Source organism: Callithrix jacchus, chromosome X (genome assembly GCF_049354715.1).
Source record: "Callithrix jacchus isolate 240 chromosome X, calJac240_pri, whole genome shotgun sequence".
Taxonomy (NCBI): Eukaryota; Metazoa; Chordata; class Mammalia; order Primates; family Cebidae; genus Callithrix; species Callithrix jacchus.
This window is the reverse complement of record NC_133524.1, coordinates 21,852,506-21,877,800: the sequence shown is the minus strand read 5'-3', so window position 1 is coordinate 21,877,800 and position 25,295 is coordinate 21,852,506. Positions and strand designations below refer to the sequence as shown.

At 38.1% G+C, this 25,295-nt stretch overlaps 1 protein-coding gene across 8 annotated transcripts in view; it reads right to left on the bottom strand.

Annotated features, from left to right (window-relative positions):
• The window catches only part of CNKSR2 (connector enhancer of kinase suppressor of Ras 2), a 304,807-nt gene extending 294,556 nt beyond the window's left edge, over window positions 1-10,251 (bottom strand). For all 8 annotated transcript variants that reach the window (XM_054251174.2, XM_054251175.2, XM_054251176.2 and 5 more), the window contains exon 1: window positions 9,766-10,251. In XM_054251174.2, coding sequence (XP_054107149.1) covers window positions 9,766-9,829 — 64 coding nt within the window. In that variant the 5' untranslated portion in view covers window positions 9,830-10,251. The remainder of the gene's footprint in view (window positions 1-9,765) is intronic.
• Between the last annotated feature and the right edge of the window lie 15,044 nt (window positions 10,252-25,295).

Here is a 25,295-nt window from a genome sequence, read left to right as displayed (position 1 = left end):
GGTCAAACAATTCCTTTCCAATGCTGTTTGCATTATTAGATTGATCAGCAAACCCTTCCTTCACATATTAAGAGTAATCTTCAATAGGAGCACATTAAAATTATCACAAATCCCAAACAAACAGAATATGAATTAACAGATTTTTACCATAAATAAACTCAAAGCATTATATCTAGGGACACTGGAAAGAAAAATCATCTAACCCAAATAATCCACAGAACTAACTACTCTGTGTGTGTCAATTCAACATCAAACTGAAAAGCTCTGGTCTGACAGCTAGAAGGCAACAGATCAGGCTTCTGGATAAGGAAGCCTTGTTTCTTTGATTTAATGCAACATTGGTGCCAATAGAGACTGCCACAAAGCTCATCCTGGCACCAATATAAAGGGAAATGGGGAAGGAGCACCTAGCCCTGCCATATCATGCTAGCCCTGTATCACATCAAATTTGGTTTCTATGTAAGTTCCAGCAGGCAGGGAGGGAAACTAGTAACTGGACTACTACATGTCTGTTTTGAGCATCATGAGCAAAATCTCTACACTTTCTCTGTTTATATGTATTTAATACCCCAATGGCCTGTTTTGAAAACCAAAATATAAATGATTTTCAAAAAATTAAAATATCAATTTTCCAAAAAAATATACTAAACTGCTATATTTAGCAGTTTTATATATATATATAAAACACACCAAAATTAAAACAAAAATTCACCTAGTGTTGTTAAAACTAATCATTCAGCAGTATTATAACACCAGGATTTTAAAGGTTTTTACTAATAAATTACATTGTTAAGTATAACTAACTTACTAGAAAATGGATTATTTTATAATCTTTGGTAAACAAGTTGAAAAAAGTAAAATCCAGGATTTAAGCCAGACTTCCATTGATTTGTTGTAGTTATTACTTAAGAAAACATGTTACAAGTCTGTTTTAAAAATAGCAGCTGACGGGAGGCTGAGGCAGGAGAATTGCCTGAACCCAGGAGGCGGAGATTGCGGTGAGCCGAGATCGCGCCATTGCACTCCAGCCTGGGTAACAGGAGCGAAACTCCGTCTCAAAAAAAAAAAAAAAAAAAATAGCAGCTGTGTCAAGAACAAAACAACAAGTTCAAACAAACACCAAAGCAATGATATTGGGTAACATTTTAAAAGGCAGCTAATTTAATAAGGTTTCTTCTTATCTACCACTGTATCTAAACAATATCCAATTTATCTAATTTCTAAGAACATTAATGTCAAGTAAACATGTAACAGCCATGTATGTTATACTTGATATTAGTTATGTAACAATATTTTTGTCATGGCAAGTTATGGTATATTGATGTCCATGCAAGTTTTGGTTTATTAAATAAATCTTGGTTTTCAAAATAATTTTATGTTGTGGTAAAATAGTCAACAGGTGAGCAAAGAAAGCTAAAACAGTTATTACTGTACTTTAGTAAAATTTAAAATTCAATTAATTTATACAAATAGCAATGTACGTTTTTCCCTAAAATTGCAAGAGTAAGATAATGAAAACTTCCATTAGAATTAATGATTGTAATTAAAATTGAAATCAAACAATAAATACATCTGTAAAGTTCAGAAATTCTATCTTGTAGAATAGGTGTTTGTAAGTCAAATAGGGGCACAATTGCAACCCACTATTTTGCAGTATTAGCTAGAGCATTTAAGCCTGCCGATGTTTTAGAAAGAATTAACAAACTGGCATGCCTAGTAAGACTTCTACAATTTCACTTATACTAATTTGTATTTTAATGATTCTAAATTGGGAGGAGGCAGGCTTTATTAGAAAAATCTAGGTAATTTGCCTACTAGTGATTATCTAGCAGCATGTAATTCACAGAATATCCACTTGAGGCACCTGTATTTAGCAAAGTATGCTTTACAATAATTCTGGACATATGTTCTTAACAAGGGGCCTTCAAAAATTAGTAATAATAAACTTACATGTAGTTTTTAAAGCTTTCTGTTTTTCAAAATCAGAGGGAAGAATGAAAAATTACACAAGAAAATGTTGATTTAAGATATACCTTTAACTATCTTAATTGTATTCTTATTAATAAAAATGCAAACTGAACACTAAATATAATAAATAAGATAATGGTTTCATTAAGCTCAAGAGGTGTTTTTCCATTTTATCTTCCTAATTAACAAATAAAGGATTTTCTAACAACAGAAAAATACATTTTAAATTTTTATATGAGCTTTTTGTTTTTATTTTTATAAGATGAACCTAAGACATTTTGTAAATTTCACTCTATCATGCATTCTAAAATACAGAGAATTCTTTTAAAAATACCAAAATGAAGAAACAATTAGAAAATTTGAATGAAGGGAAATAAATGTTTAGGAGGAGTATGTTTTAATGTTTTAATAACTATTTGCTTATCATGTTGTCTTATTAAGTGACATTAGTAAATAATATTTATACCATATTTATATTACTTATGGCATAAATTAAAAAGTGTTATTAATTTACTGAAATTATTAATATTTTATAACAAAATGAGTTTAAACCATGATTTGTATCCTTGAATTGGCTAGAGCACTACAACGATGAGACACAGATAAATCAACCACACTTCCACTGTATTCTGGCACACAATATGCAAGTCGGCACTGAAGTATCCATTTCAGCATTATAAGGGACTTTATGTGCATTGTCATTTAGGAAAGCAGATTTGCTGACAGACCAGTAATCTGTACCTGTCTCTGTGTTGGCCTAAATTAATTTATTCTTTCCCTGACAAATATTTTCAAAGTGCCTATTTTATACCAGGTGCTTTTTTACATATTGGTACAAGAAACAGATGGGGTCCCTGCCCTCATCTAGTGGGGGAGTTAGACATCAATCAAATAACCATCCAAATAACCAAAAATAAAACTGGTGAATGGAACACAGGAGATACACATGGTACAAGGACAGCATATAACTGAGGATTTGATGTGATTTAACAAATCTGAAAGGCTTTCCTAAGGTGGATGAGAAAAAGCCTAAGACCTGAAGGATGAGTAGGACTTAACTAGCTGAAGAGGTATGAGGGAACATATTAAGTGCAAATGCCCAGTGGTGGGCAAACAGTAAGGACGGTGAGGCAGCCTATATACTTGGTGCTGGGCATGACGCTTACCTCATAGGCAATAACCAAACCTTCAAGGGTCTTATTGGCCATGCTAAGGACTTTGACCTTTATCCTAGAAACAATGATAAGTCTTAAATTGTTTTCAACTGATGAGGGTAAGACGTGAGAGAATGAGATCGAATGAGATTCATTTTCAAGGAATTCATCCTGACTGCAGGTGTATGGATCAAAAAAAATAAACAAAATTAAGATGCTATAATTAACATGACCTTGACTGAAAAAGGTCATTATTTTGTGCCTTGCAGTAACAGGAAAAAAGGGAAACAGAGTACATTAATTTTACCTTTTCTAAACTCAACCATCACTTCTCCAACTTTTTCCACTGATCTGTAATTGCTCAAAAGAGAGTACTCATAACCCTGGGAGGACTGGAGAATACAGTTTTAAACAGCCTGCTGCAAGCCTAAAATTCTGGTTAAGTCTCTGGTCTCATCTTTGAAATAATGTCAATTTAGCTTTCTATATCATGAATATAATATCCATGTTTGTTTTAATATAATGTTTAAAAGTGCTTAGCAAAGAAAAAAAAAACTCTTTGGCTTCTGGCTTCTTTTGATCATTTGGCTTCCACAAACACAAAAATATACCGTTTTGAGGAACACAGGCCTATGCTATTCATGAAAACTGTGAATTCACTCAATGAATGTTATTCAACACAATGATTCCATATTGAAGACTATACTTGCTGTTCTTTAATCAGACACTAAACAATAAAAAAGCTATAAACAAAAGTTTTTGACTCCACTTTTTTCAAATTACTTGATCCTCCCTTCCCCCCTCCCTTTTCTAAAATTAGTACAAATGATCCATTCTTTTAGTACTCTTTATAGAAGCTAATAATTATTCTTCACAATAAGCCTTACATATGAGGTATTGCAGGGAAGACACATAGAAATCTAAAAGTCATTAAGAACAAAGTGAGGCCGAGTGCGGTGGCTCACACCTGTAATCCCAGCACTTTAGGAGGCCGAGGCAGGTGAATCACTTGAGGTCAGAAGTTCAAGACCAGCCGGGCTAAGATGGTGAAACCCCATCTCTACTAAAAAATACAAAAATTAGCCAGGGATGGTGGTGGGTGCCTATAATCCCAGCTACTCGGGAGGTTGAAGCATGAGAATCACTTGAACCCAGGAGGCAGAGGTTGCAGTGAGCCAAGGTCTCGCCACTGCACTCCAGCCTAGGTGACAGAGTTAGATTGTCTCAAAAAAAAAAAAAAAAAAAGAAGAAAAGAAAAAGAAAAAGAACAAATTGAGCCCTAATCTAGGGTTTCTCTGTTCTAAATAAAAATGATAATTTATCATTGCTTTAAGAACAGTATTAATATTTAAAAGTCTATTTCCATTCTTCATATAGGAACTTGGATCAGTAAAATTCTAAATATCTAACATAATGTTAATGATTTAATGAATCTTAAAAATAATTCATTTTAACATTATTTTGAAATTATTCCTAAGAAACAGATTTGAAACAGCTGTACCAATTCAATACACATTCTTTGTGGGCTTATTTTTGGCAGCTAAAGTTTTATAATGTGGCATTTATTTAAACTCAGGACATGATGAGAGTTTTGTCTTTGTGAAATGCAGATTTGTTCTTGTACTTCTGTGCCACCTACTCATGATCCTCCCTCATTTTCCCTCTACTGCCCACCTCTCTTCTTCATCCAGACAAACCTAGATACAGCCCCCCTCTAGATAATAACCCCATCTCAACTCTAGAGTTTGCTTACTGTGCAGCTACATTTAGTATACATACCTCTTAGATTATGTCTGAATTAAATAAGTAGCTTAAGTAGTTCCTAGAACCCCACCCTCCCCACAGACCCCTTGCTGATTCAATAAAATTATCATCTTCTCTTTCCAATAGTGCTTATATACATGATGTAGCCTTTAAAAAATTACCACATGTGCTAGTTGGTTCCTGTCTCTGTGCTGGCCTAAGTTTTTCAATGTAATTACCATACCTTACAGAGGCTAATTTTCCCAAAGCAGAGAATAATTAATTTAAAACAATCCATTAAAGCACCTTCCAAGCAGAAGCACTGAGAAAATAATATCTATGGAGCAAATATATCCACATAAATATACACCTTATTCCTAATCTGCACTAAATCCTGAGTGTCACCTTAAGGAGCAAATGTTAATGACACTATAAGAAAAATGGCATTTCTTGGAAACTAAATTCCCCACATGGGAAAGATAAATTTCTTCTTTACATAAAATGACAAGAATCCCTGTTCCCCAAAAAAAGTCAAATCCAAAGTAGACGACTGTTGTTGCCAATGTAGCCACTTTTCAATTGAAAAAAATACCCTAGTTTTTCAAAAGGAATTGATACAACCAATTTGATCACTTAAGTTTATTTGTAGTTCCTGCCAGAAAATTATTTCCAATCTCCCTCTCAAGACAGCTTAACTCAAAATTTTGACATTTTCCTTTATTTAATAAAGACAAATTTCAGCCTCAGCTCTGGGTCCTACGAGAGGAAAAAAGAATTACTAAAGAACATTGTACCTGTCAAAACATCTTTGCCTTAACAGATATATCCTCCTTTACAGCATTTAACTATTATACTGACTAGATTTTATATAATCACTACATTTTCCTCTATTAGAGGGTTGTATACAAAACACTGGCTTTGGTTTTGATACCTAAAAGAATGTATTTTATTTTCTTTCCTCAAGATGGCTGAGTCATCAGGACTGAAATTAGAAGTCAGAGGATGCCTCTTGAAGAAATAATTTATAGTAAACAGGAAAGAATACAGCAGTTAATTGTGGAATGGGTTGAGAAAAGGCTATCTTAAAAATTTAGATTATTTTAGCAATCATAATAATACAAAATTGGCTGAAGCTAAATCACAGAGATGGTAAGAGAAGACCAGCAAAATGGGGCCTATTGGTTAACTCTGAAAAATCATAATCATTTCATTTGACCCAGAGAGATTAAAGATCACTGGAAGAATGTAATGTAGGGAGCTAAGCCCTGGAAAAATAACTATCTTAGTCATGTGGATATTTTAAATGAGTTTCAGAGTTGGAAAAGCTGTAAGAAAAAAAACTGGAATGACTGGGTGTGACATGGAATAGGAAAATTAATAATAAAGTTAATAGCAGGGGCCCTAAAACATTCAGAGGTTTTTGTTATATTTCAGTGGGCAAAAAGTAGACGTCTGGTGACTCAAGCAACTGCAGATTATGAAATATTTCCAGGCCCTGCAAGTGAACAGATAGGAGCTGAGAAATAATTTATTTTAGAGTAACAGACTGAGCAAAAAATTAGAACAATTATTGGCCTACTTTTCTGCCTATGGCTTTTTCTAATAACTAATTTGCCTTTATTTACCTTGAAGAGAGTTTATGCTTTAAAATACAAAAACTACAAGAGGATTGGATACAATTTCCAATTGAAGAAGGTTAGTTTCAAATGCTAAATTATGAGTATTTGATTTTCTCCAAAAATATTTTTTATAAAATTAATTTTAAAAATTAATTTGAAGTTCTATAAGGTATCTCCAAATAGCCAGAAGTACTGTCAGGATAATTTTGTATATAGCTATCTATTAAGGGGTTCATGTATTTACTGGAAATAACATTGACACTGTGTCATATCCAATTTTTATTGTCAATAGAAAATTCGGCATTTGATTTTACAAATAATGAAGTTGGTGAGCAAAAGAATGTAAGGATTTTCTTATATCTTTACAAATAATAATATATAAATTTTATATTTCCATCTCCCTCAAATATTTTAATAAAAATTAATCAAAATGAATCCATTTATACATTGCATCAAAATTGCAATTTATAAATTGTCCCTCATAAATAATTTTGAATATATGCCACTAAAGCTTAATAATTTTGTCAGCTTTTTTTCCCCTTCATTTCCCTCACTGGGACTAATTTCTATACCACTTCTATAAATTGTCTACAATCAAAAATATATGGTCATTCCTATTCTTATACACTTAGTGATTCTTCTTCCGTTTAGTGAAGAGAAAAAATACCCTAGAATGTACCTTACTAAACAGAGTTACATGGTGACCAGCTGAAAGCATATGCTATATGCTTTCAATGTTAAGGATGATGAAACTGTCTCATTAAGAGCATCCTCTGAACAACCCTCACAGTGTTGCAGTTGTTCAAGAGTCTCGTTCATTCTTTGGTACTGCCTTTACAACACTATATATTATATAACACTAAATGAGGTTTAGCCATCTCAAAGCTACAGCCTAAATTAGCAGCTGACTTCTAAGCATTACTGCATTACTGCAGGATGAAAAATATTTTTTAAATGTTCCTTGTTAAACTTTATTTGGGGAAAAGGGCAAAGAGAAAAATTAAGGTAACTGTAAGTTACAAGTTGAGGAAATGTTCGGTTCATCCAACTTTTTAAAAAATCTCATATGTGTACACAGATACACAAACTCTCTCCTGGCACCAACTGATCTTTTCAAATAGCTCAAAAATGCATCACCAACAGGTATGAAAACAAGGTATTCGACTTACATATAAAAAATGTTTCAAATTACAGCTAATAATGTTAATGTAACTTCAAAGAAGCTGCATTTTAGGCTAGAAAGATTTTTAAAGGACTGGTATACTGAACAATTAATAATGTGTGTCAGAATATGTGCATCATATATTGTACTCGCTCCAGTGGACCTAAACTATGGAGAGACGAGAAACTGCAAGAATGTAACTGGGAGGGTGGGAGGTGGAGATTGAGTGCAGCATTCACTACAGGCATCACGGGAATTTTTGAAAGGTAGTCTATGAAGGTAATCAGACTCCCATAGAGCCAAGATAGCTTGTCTTTTAATATTTCAGCAACAGACTCAAACTAAAGTAACCTTTTAGAGAAATTCAAAGAAAGGGTTTTTAATTAAGCATTGTTGCTTCCTGCATATGCTCTGGCTCTTTCTTCCCTTACTGAGAAACAGAGAAGGTGGAGAGTGAGGAGAATTGGTGGGAATCTAAGATACTGGAATTTCAATAGCAGATATATATATAAAGAGAAAAAGCAGCAGAAAAGATGAGCCACTGCAGGACTTTGTCTTAGTCATCTTTATATCCCCTATGGCACCTTAGCCCAATGCACTGCAAACGGGGTGGGGGGGGCAGTCGATAAATAATGAATTAGGTTTAATTCAATTCACTTACATTTGTACTGCGCTTCGCAGTTACAAAGCAGTTTCCATATATTAGAAAAGAAAAGTCAATGAGGAATAAAGGGGCAAGTAAGGGAATAAAAGGAAAGCAAAATAAAGAAAAATCCACAATAAGCAAGCGGCAGAAAAGGCTGGGGAAAAGAATGGGCAAAAAAATTCAGTTTCTCCCTGTCACTCTCAATCCCTCCCAATCACCTCACCTTTTGTTCTAAATTATATGGAGCTTTAAAAGTCTGACTGTTAAGCAAGCCCAAGAAGGGGCTCTTTCATCGTAGGAACGGGCATTTTCGGAGATAAGTCTTAGGTCCCTGACTGATCTACCTAGAGTTTGCTCAGGTACGACCTCGAGCAAATCGCTAACATTTCCCAAGTGTGGCCACGGATCCTTTATTCCATTCCTTCCCATCCATCCCCTTGTCAATTCCCAAAATCTTAGGGAAGAGTTGAGGCTGGGGATCCAAGGGGTTGGTGGGTGAGGGAGTCCTCTACAAACCCCTTAATTCAGACAACAGAGGGAGGTAGTGAGGCAGGAAAGCCCAGGGATTAAAGAAAAAGCTCACGTTTGCGAATACGAGGGCAAGTGTCTATAACTGTGGTTATTATAAATCACCAGGGGTAAAAAGGAGGGACCCTTCAAGATGGAAGAAATATGAAGGTGCTTGAATGCGCATCACCTCACACCTAGCTTTGAGCCCTTAATAAAAAGCCGTGAAGTCCAAAAGCACGGTCCAAAACCTCAATTGGCTTGAAAGGGAGAAAGCAGAGAAGGCAAGGGATGCGAGGGGACGCATTGGTGGGAGCCCACAGACACCAGCGAGGATGCTGTCCCTGGGGGAGCATGTTTTCCTCCCCCCCAAAGTAGCACGTACCCCCGCTCTGAGCATCCTTAGTCAAACCTGGGTGTGGGGGGTGTCAGGCTCCAAATGGGGGCGGCCGCGTCCTGACCCCATTATGCGGGCTAAAAGTTGCTTGGGAGAGTTGGCGCTAGGGAAGGCACCTGGCAAGGGCGGCCGCCCAAGGGGGCGTCAGCTTTCCCAGGAACAAAGGGTCCAGGGAAGGGCGATCAGGGGAGCATGTCCTGGGGTAGTCCACCCTGAGCTGGGAGATGGGTCGCCACGTCCTCCTGGCCCGGGGGCACTAAGGGGAGCGGGGAGTGCGCAAGATGAGCCGGCATTCCGTCTCCCGGCTTCCTGCCTCCAACCGGGTGCCGCCCGCTGCCCTCTAGCTCTTCGGTCGCTCTGCGCCCCTCTAGCTGGAGACAAAAGGAGACCGGGACCTAAGTCCCCTGTCAGTCCCGGAGGACCCCCGCTAATCCCCCGCCCCGACGCGTACGACGATCAGCCACTGGTAGCCGCGGTGGCGGGCTCTGGCGCGGCAGGCGTCCTCTCCTAACCTCGCACTGGTGCCCCGCGCCCCAGTGCCGCCTCACCCTCCCTGCAGCGGGCATTACCTTTCATCCAGTCCACTACTTGACTCGGAGACCATTTGCTCACCGGTTCCATTATCAGAGCCATGGGTACGGGGTCGGTCGGTTCCGTGGGGAGCGCGGAGCTCGGACACAAAACGAACTCAGCAGCCCGATCCGCCCTCAGGTGGGGTCCCTTGCTGGCCGCAGCCTCCCTGGGCGGGCGGCGCGGAGAAAGCTGCTTTTGTGTATCGAGTCTCGCGGCTGTAATGCCTCTTAGCCAACAGCTGGCAGGAGCGGCGACCGGGAGGGAAACGTGCAGTAGTCGTGGCTCCGCGCCGGGTCCGCTCAGTTCCCGCTAAGGCGGCGGCGGCTGCAGCAGCTGCTGCTGCCTCCTCCACTCCACTTGGGTCTCCGTCCCTACCGAGCTTCAGTTCATAGCTTGAGCTGCTGAGGGGTCGCGTCGCGGAGGGAAGGAGCCTCTGCCGCACGCCCTCAGCCAACTTGCCCGCTCGCCTCACGCACGGGAGTGAATCCCCCAGCACGACTAGCTGCCCGGCGGAAATGACGAGGGGCCTCCTGCCACCCAAAATATCTCTCCGCAGCCCTCGGGTGCCGGGCGCGCGCGCCACTAGACCCCCGCCCGCTCGCTGCCGCGCGGTCCCGCCCCCAGGGCCGACCGCAGGCGCGCGAAGCGCGTGCGCGTGCGCGTGCCGGCACGGGGCCGGAGTCCAGGGTCCGTCTGGCAGGCAGACAGGTGCCAGCAGCTCGCAGCCTGGCGTTCCCACTCTGCGGGCCGTCCGGGAACAGAGGCGCGCGAGGTGCGCGTGCGCGTGCGCGGCGGAGGCGGTGGCTGCGTGAGGCAGAGCCAGAGCCCTGGGTCAGTCAGTCAATCAGGTGCGGGCCGTTTGAGCAAGGCTTTGTGAGGCCTCTGAGGGGACCTGGCGGTGGCGGCCACGGCTGGACGGGCCGCCCACCAGTTGAACTTCGACAGCTGAGGCGGCTGAGGAGGTATCTGCGGCCCCACCACCGAGGGGAGGGGGACACTACTGAGCGCGGGGGTTACAGCGAGAGCCTGGGCTTTCCTGGCTCTCACTTTGGCCCTCGTCCTCCCCACTGCTGAGTGGGCTCGGGAGGTGATTCCCGAGACCCGCGTACGCCTGCGGAGACAGCGGCGTGGATCCCCATGGACGAGAACGGGGTTCCGCCATCCAGAAACGCTGCTAGTGCTGTCTTCCTGGGGTGGAGATCGGGTCCTGGGAAGTCAAGCGTTGAGGCTGTCACCTGCCAGCTGCTGGTTGTGGTGATCCTGAGACAGATTCTGCCCCATGTATCATTTTAAGAGGCTGTTTCAGGTTTTCGACCAACTCCTCTAAAGTACCTGCTTTGGAGGATGTCATTTTGTCTTCGATATTCTTATAAGAACCGAAGGGTAACACTGGGATTTTAAATGAGTGACAAATTGTAAACATTTTTCAAAACTCATTTTCTTCAAAAACCATACACAGGCTACTATGCAACCGTTAGTAAAATACAGTTTGCCTAAATGAGGCTTCACTTTAAAAGACAAATATTCCTAGAGTGTAGATGCAAACTCCCTAACACCATTAAAGGCGTTTTCTCTGTATCGTTGTTAAATAGGTCCATTGAGTAAAAGAGACATTTTTAAAATAAGCATTCCAGTAATGTCAATAGGTTTTGCAAGTTCTTGTGGTAATACATTTTCTCTTGTTCCATTTTATAAGATGCAGAAATGTCATGTTCTTCAAGTGGCGTGAATTGACAACACCCCTCCCCACATACACACGCAAACAGCTAAAACCACAGTAGTTAAAATACTGTGCCATCTTTAACTGCTGTTTTAAATGCTAATGATAGAGAACAAGTAAAATTTAAGATGGCCTTTAGGCTTCTTTATTTTTCTAACTATCCAAACTTAAAAGTATACACAGAATTTTGGAAAGACGTTTAGATAATTATCTAGACAAGCCTATACTCAAAGGACACAGAAACAACACCTTCCTTTCATAATCCAGATCGTGGTTGTGACTTACAATGTTTTCTTGGCTGACCAGGTGTGAAAGGTATTATATTTCAGAGTGCTTACATTCCAATAGAGTCTAAGAGCATTACATCAATATTTCTAGAAAAGACTGTTTTCAGTGTCAGTAATTTAAGGAGTAGTTTTATATATTTTTTTGAAAAGTGTAATGGATACATGTGGAGCTTCAGCCATAGGGAGATGTTAAAAGTAATTTTATCAAAATAATACTGCTAATAATAACAATGAATATTGAGCATGGTGCTAACTCTCTTACATATATTTTATCCTCCTAAACAGCTCATGATTAGCCACATTTTACAGATAAGAAAACCCTACCTATCACATTCACTTCCTATCTCCAAACCTATTACACAGAATTCAATAAATGTTGGATAAATTAATGAATAAGGCTTAAAAACGTAATTTATCTGAGGTCATGATGCACCAAGTTAAGGTGATTCCAGAATGTGAACTTCTAAAACAAGCAAAAAGATTTCTATCAGTGTCAAAAAATAAACAGTATGAGTGATGGAAAGTCCATTGAGTGTTAACAGAGTATGTCTCATCAGAAGTAACTACAAAGAGGTATGACAGTCACCCTGAGTGTTCCCTGACCAGAATCTAAACAGCAACTCTGAGAATGAAGGAAACGACTAAATTTGACTGAAACACCAAACTGCACCTTGAGGCTGGGCTTGCAGGACAAGCAACCATACTGTGCAAGCAGATTCAAAGTGAGATATTGCTTGCTTAATGAGTGGAATATCAAAACAAATGTCAAAGACCAAGATGCAGTAAAAATAAAATAGATGTGTATTTCATGAAAAGACCAGTGCCAAGGAAGAGGGGGAAACAAGATCCCAGAGAAAGATTTTGAGGAAGACCCTAAGTCAAAATTCAGTCATATATGTTCTCCTCTTATTTATGTTACAGTGAGGAATTAATTTGATCTAATCACCTAACATTATTTAAAAAAAATATGTCTAAGAATTAATACTGACTGAACCAAAATGCAGGTGTGGAGTTATACTACCTAATAGATTTTACCAACACCTTAAATATTTGCCCTAAATCCTCTCCCTGAGGTTTCCTTTACAAAACATAGCATTTGCCTTTGATTTTGACAATATAATAGGCACTAAATACTTCATTTAATTTGTTCAGAACATACTGGCTTTTTCAAATATTCTTGATTTGGGGGGAAGAAAAATAAAAGGATTAAATCCTCATTGCTTTCACTCTTTTATTCTTAACTACAAATGACTCAGCTAAACTTTCCTGCATTTCTCCTTTCGCAACTTTTCAAATAAAGTAGGTTTTATTTATTTTTTTTGCTTGTTAGTCAAAATGTTAATGTCTCGTTCCATTTTTGTAAGTGTAGTATAAGGTGATTATATACAGACTTTAGCAGCTAATTTTTGCCTTCTCCTAATGCAAAATACAGTCTCAAGATTAGGAGAAAGTATGTTGTCATAAAATACATACTAAAACATAATGCACTAAATAGTATGATGTCACACTTACTTCAATAGTCTAGGTATAAAAGAAAAACTGATCATTGGAAGCAGTCTTCGATTCTTTTTGGAAGCAGAAGAGTAGAAATATTAAATTAATTGAAAATATAACTTGTGAGCTATTTGCACCCATATCAAAATGAATCACTTTAAATGATCTTTTTATTTTAAAAATAATCTCGAGTCAATTTATGGCACTAGTTGTTATAGTTTGGTCTTTTCTAATCTTCATCCTCTAGATTTCACAAGTCTCTTGACCAAAATATTATGTTAAGATTTTATAGTAAAAGTAGTGATTTTAATTAGCTTTGATATGGAATTTGCAAATGGTTTTCTAACTAGTGTCTACTAACCCAGTGTCTACTGGGTACTCGAAAGATCTGACTTTTAGAGGTTGGGTCAGATAGGGAGGGAGCATTCAACTGGAAGAAGGACCTTCAAGCCTTTGTGTCTTTGGGGCCAAGGAAAGGAGTAAAAAATAGGAATGTTTCTTTTTGAGCTGCAGGCTTAGTATCTCTGACCCCTACGTTGTCCAGCCTAGGGTATCTTATAGGGGCCGTAATTTTCACTTAGTGTTTTTTCCTGCGAAGATGCTTGCTCCGCATCAGGCCTCAGACTTGTCATATAAGACATATTTTAGTGTTTTTTAAATAACATTTAGGCAAAATGTCTTGCATAGCCCTTTCTGGTAGTTTTCCTGGTTTGCTTAGATTTCGTATTTTTTGCTTTAGCTTTCTGTTTGATTTTTTAGAATTCTTGCCATTTTAATGAGTAATATTGTATCAAACTATTTTCTCTCTTTTATCTGTTGTCTTTTAATGAGTAGTTAGACGTGACAACACAGAACAGCTGTGAGGGTAGTCCATTACCTAAAATAGAGGAAAGGATAGGAACCTCCTTTTTCCACTTATTTTTGCCCAGACCTTTCATATAATTTCAAAAGCTGGTGTTCTATGCTCACCCAAACTGTATCCCTCAATCAGAAGAAATTAATTAAGCATTTCTGGTAAGACTAGTAAACAAAACACATTATTCCCAAGAACAATATGTAAAACTTGCTCCAGGGAAATCTTAGCAAGATTTCTGAAACAATTTCTTTGCAGTGTAATCCAACTAACAGCTATGAATTAAGAACCAAAGCCTCTGATATAACCAACTACTAGATACCAATCTGTCTAAGCTTTCAATCATCAGAAAAGCAAGTAGAAAGAGACCTTAACTGTAAATGGGCCTTCACTGCACTGCCCTGGGCCAAATCTCCCTCTAGATTAACAGGGAGGAACACCCAGAGAGGATAATTAAATTAGTAGAATCCTTTCTTTGCTGTTCTGCCTCTAGGGTAAACTGTATTAAATCAAGTCATGTCCTTTCTTGACCAAGATATACAGCAATACTCCCTGGGTGAGGAGAAATTGGCTTGAGTTGAGGTTATCCCAATAGGGTTTTATAGGACTCTTTACAGGGCTCCTCCCTGCTGCATTAATCACAATCTAATAAAAATCCCAGAGCCCGCCAAGATTAGGAAACCTAGCTCTCTTAACACATAAAGCCCTAGCCCACCAGGGAAGTTTTCAATGCAGTTGTCAGCCATAATAACAAGCATATCAACTCACTATTCAACAAACATTTCTTTGAGCACAATGTGCTACTCAAGTTGTAAACTTTGATCAGAAAAATTAGCTTGATTTTGTGGATGCAAAGATGACCAAGATTTTCATGGACTGGTAGCAGAAACAGAAACATTTAGTTAATTTAATAGTATAATGGGATATGTGCAATGATAGATGTGTCCAGTGATAATGTGAAAAGAAGTACCTAGCAGCTATGAGGAAGACTATATGGAAAGGATAATGCCTGGATTAGATTTTTAAAAATGACAGCCAGGCAGTAGTGCAGAAGCAAGTTTATAGGCAGAAGTACAGTGCAATCAAAGTTATATAGCACTATGCATAGTACCTGGATTGCTGGCATTAAAAACCAAAGCAAGATGTGACAGGAGATGAGGTGGGAGGGATAAGCAATAGCCAGATTATGGAAAAAATCAAACTGTCCAAGATAGAGCCATTTAAGGATTTTAAGAAATGGAGTAACGTGGTCATATTTACATATTTATGTTTTATATAGTCTATTCTGGCAACCATGGAGAAAACAGATTCCAAAGAGATAGGATGCAATTAGGAGGATGTGGCAATAGACGTGAACAAATGACTCGGGTCAGAAATAGGGCAGTAGAGGTGGGGATGAAGAGAAAATATATTTAATAAATATCCAGGAGAACTTGGTTATTGATTAGATATAGGAGATTACGAAAACGGCAATATCAAGAATGATTCCTGGGATTCTAGCTTGGGTAAATGGGTAAATTATCCTCCATATAACTTAAAAAATAAAAGGAGCAGACTTGGAAGAGGAAAGTGATCTGAGATATTAGTTCTGTTTTGGACATTCTAAAGATGAAATACCTATAGGACAGTCAAGAAGGGATTTCCAGTAGGTAGCTTCTGTGCTCACACATAGGAATGTGAAGCTGAGTATGGGCTAAAGATACAGGTTTAAGAGTCACTACTAAAACAAGAATATGGATGAGACAGAGAGGATGTCAGATGCTCCATTGAGGAAGTCCACAGAAGAGAAAGAGAAGATATGCAAATTATAAGAAGAATCAAGAGAATGCAGTGTCATGATACCCCAGTGAACAAAGAATTCCAAGTAGAAACAAGTGAAAAATTGTGTGAAGTGTAAAAATGATGCTGCTCCAATGAGAACTGAAAAAAGAATATGGTAGTTTTGTCAGTTTTTATATCCTTTATGGTGTTATTAAGGTCTGTGAAAGAACTGGATGTCAGAATAGGGAGGCTTGGTATATAGAACATTATTATTTTCATAAGTTGATTTTCTTTCTATCTTTCTCCATAGCCTACCTATGTGTATATTTTATTCAGATAGATCCACAATGAATGAATGAAGTTCTTCTCCAATTTACCCACTACCACTTGCATTAATGTTTTCTGATAAAATCTCAGACACTACTAATGACACCTACTCTTATCTGATTATACTTTACCACTTCTAGTAGTAAGATGGCACTCTTTAAACTGGGCTGGCTTTGAGATCCCCCCTCCATCAGTTGCAGGGGAACAGCTTTGCCATGGCACCCTGGGATCTTACACATCTCCACATAAGCCATGTAGGCAAACATCAATTACATTGTGACACATGTTTTAGCTAAATTCTCTACAATCCTACCTGAAACATGGCAAGACAGTCAGTCCAGTGAAGAACTATCCCAAGTCGGTTTTTCATCTGCCACCCTGGTTCCAGTGAAGCACGGGACTTTCCATCTTACCCCAACTTCAGATACAGTTTCAGACTAAAAATGGTTTAGCTGTAGTTTAGAATTGGCTCTTCAAAAACAGAGTGACCCAACATCTGTGTCTTATATGATCTGTCTCTTAGGATTCGGCATCATCCTATGGAACTAGGGACATGGGGAGCTGACACCATGCTGATTTTGCACTGCTGTCTGTGTAAATAATAAACTTTCTTAATCTATTCAGAGTTGTCTCTTTACTGGCCAAATCTATGCAAGTGTCACAAGCCAACTTAGCAGCTGTCACCATGCTTCTGCTTAGGTACTGCTTGACTACTTGGCACAGATCTTATCTAGGAAACCCATAAATACTCCCAAAAGGAGTGAGATCTGCTGAACCTCTGCCTGGATAAACTAGGCCAGTCTAGCCTGCCCTAGTAAATCAGCAGCAGCAGCGGCAGCAGCAACAACTCGATTTCAAATTTGAAAAGACTACATTTTTCCTAATCATTAGGGCTTCCTAAGATAACCCATAATTAATAAAAATCCTGTGTTGATATTTTAGGATAGGAAACGAAAGAGTATGATCTAAAGCCTTTATTATGAGCTTTAATATTATTTACAAAACACAGAAGTTTAGGGAATGCTCTCACATTCAAGATGATAGGTCCATTTTCATCTGAACATTTAGCAGTCTTACTTGGAAGTGGAAAATGTAAACTGGCAAAATTCATGCTGGATAAGCTGAAAGGTCCTGTTTATAGGTTAACTGGTACATCTTGATAGATCAAAAATTTTAATGTAAAAAATGCTAAAGGTAAGAGAGCAATTGTTTAATATTTGGCTAATAATTGACAGACTACAGAGTATTAAAGATGGAGAATGGGAAAGATAGTTTCTTTTCTCCATAGGTTTTTGTCTTTTTTTCTCAAATAGTCTTATTTACTTCTAGGAAGATTGGGTAATTTAGGAAGCTCATACCAAGTTGGAACAAAATTAGTTATTTCTACTGGTCAGAAACTGTATCCAGAAAGAGAATGAGGCATGTAAGTGTGTCATTGCTTTTGACATTTCCTTGATTTTGAAAGAAAACAGTTATTTTGGTAATGTAATGAAAATATTTTGGTTTAATTACTCATAGAAACTATTTTGAATATTTTATAATACAATGCAAGCTGTTATTTATTGATTTTTCCAAGTTAGCATGTACTCTGTATAGGCCCTGTGCTAAGCACTATCAATACAAAAATGAGTAAAACATGGTTTCTGTCCTCAAAACCTATAAACCAAAAAAGCATACAAATATATTTTTTTGATGTAATGTAGCAAGTGAAATGACAGAGACATACAAAAGTATTATGGATGTATGTCACAGTATGAAAATATAAGTACATACCAAATTAATAAATAAAAAAACATCTCTCTATATTAGAAGATGGCAATGGAGAGCAATCGATCAGGCAAGAGAAAAAATGTTATCCAAATAAGAAAAGGAGGAGTCAAACTATCTCTCTTCACAAACAATATGAGTCTATACTTAGAAAACCCTAACGAATCCACCAAAAGATTACTAGAACTGATAAACTATTTTAGCAAGGTTTCAGGATACAAAATCAATGCACAAAAATTGGTAGCATTTCTATACACCAATAATGTCCAGGCCGAGAGTCAAATCAAGAACATAATCCCATTTAGAATAGCCACAAAGAAAACTAAATGCCTAGGAATACAGCTAAACAACAAGATGAAAGATCTCTACAAAGAAACCATGCTGAAAGAAATCAGAGATGACACAAATAAATGGAAAAACATTATACATTCATGGATTAGAAGGATCAATATTGTTAAAATGGCCATATTACCCAAAGCAATTTACAGATTCAATGCTATTTCTATCAAACTATGAACACCATTTTTCACAGAATTAGAAAAAGATATTCTAAAATTCGTATGGAATAAAAAAAGAGGCTGTATAGCCAAAGCAATCCTAAGCCAAAAGAATAAAGCCAGAGGCATCACACTACCCACCTTCCAACTATACTGTAATGCTACAGTACCCAAAACAGCATGATACTGGTACAGAAACAAATGCACAGACCAATGGAATAGAATAGAAAACTCAGAAATAAAGCCACACACTTACAACCATCTGATCTTTGACAACAAAAAGGTCAAAAAAAAAAAAAAAGCAATGGAGAAAGGACTTTCTATTCAATAAATGGTTCTGGCTTAGCTGTATGCAGAAGAATAAAACTGGACCCTTACATTTCACCATATACAAAAATTAAGATTAAAGATTTAAATGTAAGGCCTCAAACAATAAAAAATCCCAGAAGAAAACCTGGGAAATATTCTTCTCAACATTGGCTTTAGCAAAGAATTTTTGGCTCAATCCCCAAAAGCAATTGCAACAAAAACAAAAATTGGCAAGTGGGACCTAAACAAACTAAAGAGCTTCTTCACAGCAAAAGAAATGATCCACAGAGTAAACAGATAACCTACAGAATGGGAGAAAAATATTTGCCAACTATGCATCTCCTAAGGGTCTAGTATCCAGAATCTATAAGGAGCTTAAATAAGCAAAAAACAAGTAACCCCATTAAAAATGAACAGAAGATATGAACAGAATCTTCCCAAAAGAAGACATAAACACCCAGCAAACTCATGAAAAAATGCTCATCATCATTAATAATCAGAAACTGCAAATCAAAACCATAATGAGATACCATCTTGCAACAGTCAGAACGGCTACTATTAAAGAGTCAAAAGACAGCAGATGCTAGTGAGGCTGCAGAGAAAGGGGAACACTTATAGGCGATTGGTGGGAAAGTAAATTGCTTCAGCCACTGTGGAAAACAGTTCAGAGATTTCTCAAAGACCTTAATACAAAACAATCATTCCACCCAGCAATCTCATTACTGGGTATATACCCAAAGGAAAATAGATCATTATACCAAAAGACCACTCATATGTTCATTGCTGCACTGTTCACAATAGCAAAAACATGAAATCAACCTAGGTGCCAATCATTGGTGAAATGAATAAAGAAAAAAATATTGTACATAAAACACCATGAAATACTATGCAGCGACAAAAAAAATATGTCCTTTCCAGCAACATGGTTGGATCTGGAGTTAATGCAGGAACAGAAAACCAAATACCACATGCTCTCACTTATAAGTGGGAGCTAAACATTGAGCACACATAGACATAAACATGGGAACAGTAGACACTGCAAGTCACTGCAGATGAGTGAGACACCTCCTCATCACTGTACTGGTGAGGAGGCATGGGTTGAAATACTATCTTTTGGGTACTATGCTCACTACCTGGATGAGATATACCCATGTAACAAACCTGCACATGTATCCCCTGTATCTAAAATAAAAGTTGAAATGAAAAAAATATGGCAACATAATTTGTATGTTTTGTTTTGTCTACATTCAGCAAACATTTATTAAATGGTTATTGTGTACCATGTATAATGCTTCATCTCATCCATATGAAATTGTTGCCATGTACCAGGTACTAGGCTAAGCACCATGGGTAAACCAATGAATATAGTGGATGTGGTTCCTGACCCTTTGGAGCTTACAAATCATGCAATATACTAGTAATAAAAAAAATATGTATTAACTCAAATTATGAAAAGCACTGGTATGAAATGTACAAGGTATAGTGATAGAAAACAACTGGAGTGAAGGAAAGAGAAAACTCCCTAAGATGATCAGAAAATACTTCTCTGAGTAGGTGACTTTTCAGCACAGTCTTGAGATAGAAGAAGAATATAGGCATGAAAAGAGCAGAAATAGCTCATTCAAGGGAGAAATAAAAGCATGTGTGAAATCTCTGAGGCATAAAGAATTTGAGATGATTGAGGAACAGAAAGGAAATCAGTGTGGCTAAATAGTGAATGGGCAAAGGACATTAAAAGAGGCTAGATAAGTGGACTGGAGTTAGAGAAAACAGGGTTGTAATCTCTGTGATAACTATCTTAAAGTGCAGTGACAAGCCATTGAGAATTGTAAGCAGGTCAGAAACATGATATGACTTATTTTTAAAATTATATAAGGATATTCACTTCTAGAAAGATCCAGTAGACATACCTTTCCCTATTTCCTCTATTAAGTACACCCAAAAACCCTGAACATTATATATATGTATAATATAAGAAGACTGAAAGGTGGAGAGAAGAAAGCAGAACAAGAAGTTAACTCAGAACCAAGGAATAACATTGTGGTGAGTTCTTCAGGTTTTTAATTTTTTTACCTCATATATTTCATACTTTGAGCTGAGGAAGCCAGAAACCTGGAAATGCCAAAGATGCAGACAAAAAGGGTCTAATAAAAGCCTGCCCTATCAAAGTGACTGGGAAAGGGGCAGCCAAGAAAGATAGGAAATGTTCATAAAATAACCACTCTACTCCAACCACAGAAAAAACCCTACTCCCACCCATGCCAGCAAAGGAAAAGTAGGCAGCCTAGACTTCCACCTTTGCCAGGCTGTATAAAGGCACCCAAACCCCCTGCCATGGTGGACAGAGTCAGAGAAGAACAAGTAGGAACTGGGACTTTCATTTCTGCCAGGCAGTAATGAGCCCCCTACCCGTCTGCAGTGTCAATACAACCTGGACTTCTACCTCCATCCAGCAGCAATGGAGAGCCCCCTCTCCACTGGAATGGTGTTAGAGGAGACCTTGTGGAGAGTTAAGACTTTGACCACTGCCAAGCAGTAATTAGGCCACCTCCCACCCCATGATGTCAGCAGAAACCAAGTAGTGACCTTAAGTAATGAACTACTCTTATCCATCCTAGCCAGGAGGTATTTGTGGAAGCCAGTAGGAAAGTTAGACCTCCAATCATAGTTCAGATAGCTCAGTAGCAATGAAAAGCCCCATCTTAGGTGTCATTGAAGGCTGAATGGGGAGCCTGGACTTTTACCACACCTGGTTGAAAGAAGGCAGTGCCTTGCTTCCTCTGCTGGATCTGTGTCACAGAAAGGAAATTAAAAGGTTTATATAAGATCAAAAGGCTCATAACATAATACCCCCAACATCTAGATTTCAACTGAAATTGTAAGACCAATAACCAGGAAAATTTCAAACTGAATGAAAGATGATCAATAGAGGCCAACATGATTACAGAAATATTAGAATTATCTGACAAAGATAAAAGTTAAATGATGGTTACCAGGGGCTGGGGGAAGGCAAATGGGGAGTTGTTGCCTAATGGGTAAGTTTTGTAAAGGAATATTGGAGATGCCACTACATTTTGCATGTAAAATGGTAACTTTGTTATGTATATTTTACCAAAATAAAAAAATACAAGAGGCCGGGCGCAGTGGCTCACGCCTGTAATCCCAGCACTTTGGGAGGCCGAGGCGGGTGGATCACGAGGTCAAGAGATCAATACCATCCTGGTCAACATGGTGAAACCCCGTCTCTACTAAAAATACAAAAAATTAGCTGGGCATGTTGGCGCGTGCCTGTAGTCCCAGCTACTCAGGAGGCCGAGGCAGGAGAATTGCCTGTTCCCAGGAGGCGGAGGTTGCGGTGAGCTGAGATTGCGCCATTGCACTCCAGCCTGGGTAACAAGAGCGAAACTCTGTCTCAAAAAAATAAAAAAATAAATAAAAAATACAAGAAAAGGCAAAAAAGAGGAAACCATAGAAAGAAATGGCACATTTTTTAAGTGTTGAAAAAAAAGTACTGTCAATCCAGGATTCTATATTCAGCATATTCTCTTAAGAATGACAGATAAATCAAGATATCCTCGATGAAGGAGAAATAAGAAATTTTGCCAGAAGATATGACATAAAAATGGGTAAAGGAAGTTCTCTACATGGCAAAAAAATCGTAAAAGGAGGAATAATGAAACCTTAGGAAGAAAGAACATAGGAAGCAAAAATATGGATAAAGTATAGACTTTCTCTGCTTGAGTTTTCTAAGTTATGTTTTATGGTTTCAGCAAAAATTATAACATTAATGTGGTTTTCAATGTATGTAGATGGTATATATGACTAGGGAGTATAAATAGGGAAATTAAAGTCATGTAAAGAAAGGTGAGCTTTCTAAACTTCACTTGAACTGGTAAAATAATGACACTAGTAGACTATGATAAGTTATGTTTATATAATGTAATACCTAGAGTAACCACTAAAGAACTATAAAACAGATGCACTCAAAAACACTGTAGATAAAATGAAACTTTAAAAATATTCACATAACCCATAGAAAGGCAGGGGAAAGAAAACAGAAATGAAAAACAGAGAACAGAGAAAAATAAAATGCCACACTTAAGCTCCAACACATCAATAATTATCTCAAATATAAATGGTCTAAGTATACAAATTAAGAGTGCAGAGTAGATTTAAAAACATGACCTAACTATATGTTTTTTATGGGTAACTCACCTCAAATATAATGATATAGATAGAATGTAAAAGGATGGAAAAAGATATACTGTGCAAATGAAGTAGACTTCAAAGGGGAAGAAAACTAAAGTGGCAAAATAGAAGGCTGGTATACTCATTTTATGTGGCGGAGAGTTAAGGGATACTTTACATAGTTGGTGGAAAAAATCATCTAAATATATTCCTTAAAGTTACAATGGTAAGCAATAAAGGGGCTAGAAATTTAAAAACAAATGACATCGGGGGAAATGAATGAAACAGTAGAGGTATAAGCTACTCTTATGCCATGATGAAAAGTCCTGGGATAATGCCCCAAATTAACAAATCTACTAATAAAATCAGCTTAAATGAGGTAAAAAGGAAGTACATAAGGATGAGGCAGAGGACCATGGTTTTTTTCATTGTAAGTACTTATAAACCATTTTCATATGTATAGCTTAAGTAAATATTTTTTATTTTTATTTTTTATTTTTTGTATTGCATTTTAGGTTTTGGGGTACATGTGCAGAACATGCAAGATAGTTGCATAGGTACACACGTGGCAGTGTGTTTTGCTGCCTTCCTCCACGTCACCCACATTTGGCATTTCTCCCCATGCTATCCCTTCCCAGCTCCCCCCCACCGCTGTCCCTCTGCTATTCCCCCCAATAGACCCCAGTGTGTAATGCTCCCTTCCCTGTGTCCATGTGTTCTCATTGTTCATCACCTGCCTATGAGTGAGAATATGCGGTATTTCATTTTCTGTTGTTGTGTCAGTTTGCTGAGAATGATGTTCTCCAGATTCATCCATATCCCTACAAAGGACATGAACTCATCGTTTTTGATTGCTGCATAATATTCCATGGTGTATATGTGCCACATTTCCCCATTCCAGTCTATCATCAATGGGCATTTGGGTTGGTTCCAGGTCTTTGCCATTGTGAACAGTGCTACAATAAACATTCGTGTGCATGTGTCCTTGTAGTAGAACGATTTATAGTCCTTTGGATATATACCCAGTAATGGGGTTGCTAGGTCAAATGGATTTTCTATTTCTAGGTCCTTGAGGAATCGCCACACTGTCTTCCACAATGGTTGGACTAATTTACACTCCCACCAGCAGTGTAAAAGTGTTCCTATTTCTCCACATCCTCTCCAGCATCTGTTGTCTCCAGATTTTTTAATGATCGCCATTCTAACTGGCATGAGATGGTATCTCAATGTGGTTTTGATTTGCATCTCTCTAATGACCAGTGATGATGAGCATTTTTTCATATGTTTGTTGGCCTCACGTATCTCTTCTTCTGTAAAGTGTCTGTTCATATCCTTTGCCCACTTTTGAATGGGCTTGTTTGTTTTTCTCTTGTAAATCTGTCTTAGTTCTTTGTAAATTCTGGATATCAGCCCCTTTGTCAGATGGGTAAACTGCAAAAATTTTTTCTGATTTTGTTTGTTGCCTATTCACTCTAATGACTGTTGCTTTTGCTGTGCAAAAGCTGTGGAGTTTGATTAGGTCCCATTTGTCTATTTTGGCTTTTGTTGCCAATGCCTTTGGTGTTTTGGTCATGAAGTCCTTGACTACTCCTATGTCCTGAATGGTTTTGCCTAGATTTTCTTCTAGAGATTTTATGGTGCCAGGTCTTATGTTTAAGTCTTTAATCCATCTGGAGTTACTTTTAGTGTAAGGTGTCAGGAAGGTGTCCAGTTTCTGCCTTCTGCACATGGCAAGCCAGTTTTCCCAACACCATTTATTAAACAGGGAATCCTTTCCCCATTGCTTGTTTTTGTCAGGTTTATCAAAGATTGTATGGTGGTAGATATGTTCTGCTGGCTCCGATGCCGCTGTTCTGTTCCATTGGTCTATATCTCTGTTTTGGTACCAGTTACTGTAGCCTTGTAGTATAGTTTGAAGTCCGGTAGCATGATGCTTCCTGCTGTGTTCTTTTTGCTTAGAATTGACTTAGCTTGTGGGCTCTCTTTTGGTTCCATATGAAGTTCAAGGTAGTTTTTTCCAGTTCTATGAAGAAAGTCAATGGTAGCTTGATGGGGATAGCATTGATTCTGTAAATTACTTTGGGCAGTATGACCATTTTCACGATATAGATTCTTGCTAACTATGAACATGAAATGTTTCTCCATCTGTTTGTGTCCTCTCTTGTTTCATTGAGCAGTGCTTTGTAGTTTTCCTTGAAGAGGTCCATTACGTTCCTTGTAAGTTGTATTCCTAGGTATTTTATTCTCTTTGTAGCAATTGCGAATGGCAGTTCATTCTTGATTTGGCTCTCTTTAAGTCTGTTATTGGTGTAGAGGAAGGCTT